This window comes from Ursus maritimus, unplaced genomic scaffold (genome assembly GCF_017311325.1).
Source record: "Ursus maritimus isolate PB19 unplaced genomic scaffold, ASM1731132v1 scaffold_19, whole genome shotgun sequence".
Classification (NCBI taxonomy): Eukaryota; Metazoa; Chordata; class Mammalia; order Carnivora; family Ursidae; genus Ursus; species Ursus maritimus.
The window spans coordinates 122,141-127,252 of NW_024424341.1; the positions used below are offsets into that span (position 1 = coordinate 122,141).

General features: G+C 49.2%; 1 protein-coding gene across 1 annotated transcript; it reads left to right on the forward strand.

Moving 5' to 3' along the window:
- The first annotated feature begins 922 nt into the window (after window positions 1-922).
- Window positions 923-4,703, forward strand: CENPBD1 (CENPB DNA-binding domain containing 1). The gene is made up of 2 exons (XM_008702721.2): window positions 923-2,047; window positions 4,166-4,703. The coding sequence occupies exons 1-2, from the start codon at window positions 1,510-1,512 to the stop codon at window positions 4,261-4,263; spliced, it is 636 nt and encodes a 211-aa protein (XP_008700943.1). The 5' UTR covers window positions 923-1,509; the 3' UTR covers window positions 4,264-4,703.
- The last annotated feature ends 409 nt before the right edge of the window (window positions 4,704-5,112 follow it).

A 5,112-nucleotide genomic window follows, 5' to 3' on the forward strand; every position in this document is an offset into this window, starting at 1 on the left:
AAATATTTTATTTATTTATCTGAGATAAAGAGCGAGTGAGAGAGCATGAGCAGGGGAGCAGAGGAAGATGGAGAAGCTGACTCCCTATCGAGCAGGGAGCCCCGGACACGGGACTCGGTCATGACCCGAGCAGAAAGCAGGCGCTTAACCGACTGAGCCACCCAGGCGCCCCTAAAATAAATAAATAAATAAATAAATAAACAAATAAATAAATAAGAGAAAGAAAGAAAGATAGATGTAACAACCTTAAAACATGGAATTCTATTTCATAGTATGTAGCCCCAGGAAAGGCTTACAGCACAGAAATATTTAAAAGCGAAGGCACCGGAGCAGGAAGGACCTGAATTGCAAGGTGAGGGAAGCCCCTGGCCAGTTCTGGCCTTACATTTCCTCTTCTATAAAACAGCGCTCTCCTGCAAGACGGGTTTAAGATTTCCAAGGGGGCCGCCCGGCAGAGGATGCGGTGGTCGCCCCCGCCAAGCCCGGCTCCTCCGTTCCCCTGACCCCTACGCCGTGACAGCCGGCGCAGCTGGATGGCGTCACCGCGGCGTCGCCCGCAGCCCCCGCCCCCGGACACCGGGGGGGCAGAACCTCCCCGCTCACCTGCCGGGCTGTTCCGGCGGGGGCCCTCACGCCTGTCCTGGCCGTCCTGCCGCCTCTTAAGCCACCGCCGCATCTCCACGGCACCGCGAGCGGCCCGGGCGCCGCCACCGGCCGAGACAGTCCCCGCCCCCCGACCTCGCGCCGCTCGGGGGCGCGCAGGCGCACAACAGGGACGAACGCGTCCTACAGGCGCCACGCCCCCCGGCCGGTCCGCGCGTTCCGGGGGCCTCGCACGTGCGCACTAAGGACACGGCGCTGGCTCGGGACGGCTCCGTGGGTGTCGACCCTACCACCTGACTTTTTAAGGGTCTGAACGTGCGCGCTGTCTTCCCCTACCCGGACCGTGGCGCGCAGAAACCCTAGCGACCGGCTCGAGGGCCGGGTGCTATGACCATCGAGTTATTTTAAGTCGGGCATCTCCAAGGACACATATTTCCCGGGTCCTCCATAGGAAGCGGCTCGCGGAAGGTGCGCACGCCAGCGCCCGCTCCGTGCCGCCTTCCCGGCCGCTGCTGCCCGTGCCCCTGGAGGCCGCCTACGCGGCTGGACTGCTACTTCCAGTGTCCGTCCCGAGCGAAGGCACTGACTCGGTGTGTGCCGTGCGGCATTATTCCCCTTCGCGGACCTGTTTCCGGGATCACAGAAACCCGCGCCGGCTTTAATGTTCCCGCACGTGTGCTGTCCGGCGATTGGACTCTCTGACACCAGGGGTCCACGCTGTCTGCCTTCGAACCGAGCTGGAACCAGCCGGTTGCCGCGACAGGGGGCCCCGGCCTTTTCACGTCTCCTGCCTGCGCCTCCTGGCAACCACATTTTCTATCCCAAGTTTTGCAAGGGAGCATAGAGTAGCCGCGGGCCATCTTACACACGTGAGACTGCTGATGTTATTACATTTTGGAGGCAAAGATGCCTGGGAAAAGGCCCCTGAATGCAGCGGTCATCCCAGGTGCCAAAAGGGAACGGAAGGCAATTACGCTTGATATAAAATTGGAAGTGTTAAGACGATTTGAAGTGGGTGAAAAGCTCAGCCAGATCGCAAAGGCCTTAGGCCTCGCTGTTTCTACAGTGGCTACAATCCGAGATAATAAAGAAAAAATCAAAGCGAATTCACAAATAGCTACTCCCTTGAGAGCCTCCCGGTTGACTCGCCATCGAAGTGCAGTCATGGAGACCATGGAGCGCCTGCTGCATGTGTGGCTCGAAGACCAGAGCCAACGAAACGTGCCCCTGAGTGTCACCATTATTCAGGAGAAGGCTAAGAGTTTGTTTGATGACCTACAGCGTGAAAGAGGCGGAAGCTCTCAAACAGAAAAGTTTAGTGCAAGTAAAGGCTGGTTTGTGAGATTCAAGGAGCGCCATTTTTTACCTCACTTCAACATGGACGGCACGGCTCCCGGCAACAAGGGTGTGTACCCAGAAGTGCTGAGAAGCATCATTGAAGAGGGTAAGTACACCCCTCAGCAGGTTTTTAATGTAGATGAGACAGGGCTTTATTGGAAGAGAATGCCTGAAGGAATGTTTATTTCTGTGGAAGAGAAGGCTGAGCCAGGCTTTAAACCTTCCAAAGACCGCTTAATGCTGCTCCTTGGCGGCAATGCAGCCGGGGACTTTAAGTTGAAGCCCTTACTGGTGTACCACTTGGAAAATCCCAGGTCTCTGAAAGGGTACTCCAAGCCCAATTTGCCTGTGATTTGGCGCTCAAACAAAAAGGCGTGGGCAACCAGGAGCATCTTTCAGGAATGGTTCATATACTTTTTTTGCCCTGCCGTTGAAAAATACTGTGCCCAGAATCATCTCACCAACAAAGCATTGCTCATCCTAGACAGTGCACCATGCCACCCAGTAAATCTGGGTGATCTGTCTGATAATGTAAGAGTGGAATATCTTCATGACAGTGCAGCTGACTCAATCCAGCCCATGGGTCAAGGCATAACCTCTATCTTCAAAGCTCATTACGTGAAAAGAACTTTTGAGCACATCCTAGAAGCAACAGATGGAGAGGATACGGCCACGATCAGGGGGTTTTGGAGAAACTACAGCATCATGGACGCTGTAGACAACGTTGCAGTAGCTTGGGAGGAGCTCAGACCAGCAACCATGAACAGTGTGTGGAAGAAGATTTGGCCAGAGTGTGTTCATTTCCAGAGTGTTTCCCAAACAGATAACATTGCACAGCTTCAACAAAACATTGTGACCCTTGCCAAGAATGTGGCTTTTGAAGAGGCTGTAGAAGCTGACGTGGACCAGTTGCTGAGGTCCCATGAGGAAGATCTGTCAAATGAGGAGCTGATGCAGCTCGAACAGGAGCCTGTGGGAGAGGGGGAGAGTGAAGAGGTTCCGCCTGCCTTGCGCCAGCTAACCACAGGAGAGCTGTCAGCAGCCTTCTCACATTTCGAGGCAGGCTTGCAAGTCCTTACCAGTAACAGCCCTGACGCCGAGTGGAAAGTGCAAGTTTCAAGAGCAATCAATGATGCAATAAACTGCTACAGGGAGCTGTATGAGGAGAGACAGCGACGCTCAAAGCAACTCTCTTAGGTCATTTTTGTAACCGAACATTCATCATAGGATAGCCAGAAGCAACAAGATGACCTCAAGGGATGAGGCCCAGCCAGGCCTCTCTACTTGCAGATGCTTTACATTCCTGGAAACTGTTTCTGGTATTTGCATTTTGACACTTGAGAGTATCAGATTTTGTCATTAAAATTTCACTTAAATATGTGCTTTGAATAACTGCATGCGAGAATACCCAGGAAAATATTTCTTTAAAAAGAGAATACTGCAAAGAGGAGACTAGCTCTTGTACACATTAAAGCAAACTATAAAATTACTGTATTAAATCAGTACGAGAGTCAGACCTGTGGAATAAGATAAAAAGGCCAGAATTTTTTTTTTTTTAATGGTGTGAGACAACTGGTTAATCATTTGGAAAAAGATTAAGTTAGATCCATGCCTCACAGCATACGTAAGAATGAACAAACAGATCAGGGTTCCAAAAGTAAAAATTGAAACCATACGAATGCCACTTTGACCCGGTTGCTGGCAAATTTTCTGACTTAAAATCCAGAGGAAATAAGAAAAGGTAATCAATTTGGCTATATAAAAATGGAACAAAAGAACCTTTCCAGTGGGGGAACATCACGACAAACAAGGTCAGAAGCAGTTGACAAACTGGAAGAAAATATTTGCAACGTCTCACAGATAATGGGGTAATATCCCTGGTATGTGAAGAACTCTTAGGATTAAGAAGAAAAAAATACCAAAAATCCAACAGGAAAATGCACAAAGGATATAATTCATAAATAAATAAATTAGATCTTGAAGCATATGAAAAGTTTAGCCTCATTCACAATTAGAGAAATGCAAGTTAAAGCTATACAGATAACATGTCTCACTACTTAGATTGGCAAATAATCAGAAAGTGACTAAAAATTCTGTTGGTGAGGCTCTGGCGTTAACAGGCACCTCGTACATTGCTGATGGGAATGCAAATTGGTACAACCCTACGGACAGGTGCTAGACATTCATAACAAATAGATTTCTTTTGATTTAACCCCACTTTTAGGATTGTACCCTAAAGATACACCTCCAACAGAAGAAAATACATGTGCACGGATCTGCTGCACCCTTGTTTGTACCTGCAAAAGTGAGGAGACGGCCTGAGTACTCCCCCACAGAGGCCTGTGCACGTATGAAATGGCCATTAGACACAGTGGACTACAAGCTAGATGTGAATGATGGTGACACCAATAAAAGAGGAAGAATTGATGCGGAGCGGCTTCCAGGGTAAACTATGAATTGAAAAAAGCAACATGCAAGAGAATAGTATGCTGCCGTTTTTGTGGAAGAAAGAAGGGGGGAAGGAAATAAAATATTTATGGATCTTACTCACTTTGGCAAAAGAAACACAGGAAGGAGAAACCAGTGACTAAAGAGATTGGTTACCTGGTAGGGGGAAGGAGTGGAAAGGAGCAAAGGAATGGGGGGCAGGGGGATATCTGACAGGCCTTTTATAAAGTTTTTTTTTTTTTAAGATTTTCATTTTCACTGGCACCTGGGTGGCTCAGTTGGTTAAGTGTCTGCCTTCAGCTCAGGTCATGGTCCCGGGGTCCTGGGATCCGGCCCTGCGTCAGGCTCCCTGCTCAGCAGGGAACCTGCTTCTTCCTCTCCTTCCACCCCTCTCCCCGACTTGTGCGCTCTCTCTCTGGCTCTCTCTCTCAAATAATGGATAAAATCTTAAAAAAAAAAAAAAAAAAAAAAAAGATTTTCTCTTTAAGTAATCTCTACACCCAATGTGGGACTTGAACTCACAACCCCGAGATCAAGAGTCGCACGCTCTACCACCTGAGTCAGCTGGCACCCTGGCCTTTCGTAAAGTTCTGACTTCGGGAATCATGTCAGTGTAGCACAGAAATAAAATAGGGAGCTAACCCAAAAGGCAGTATATGAATGGAGCCATATTTCACATGAATTACGTAGGCACACTGAAGGGGGAGAAACACCCAAGTCCAT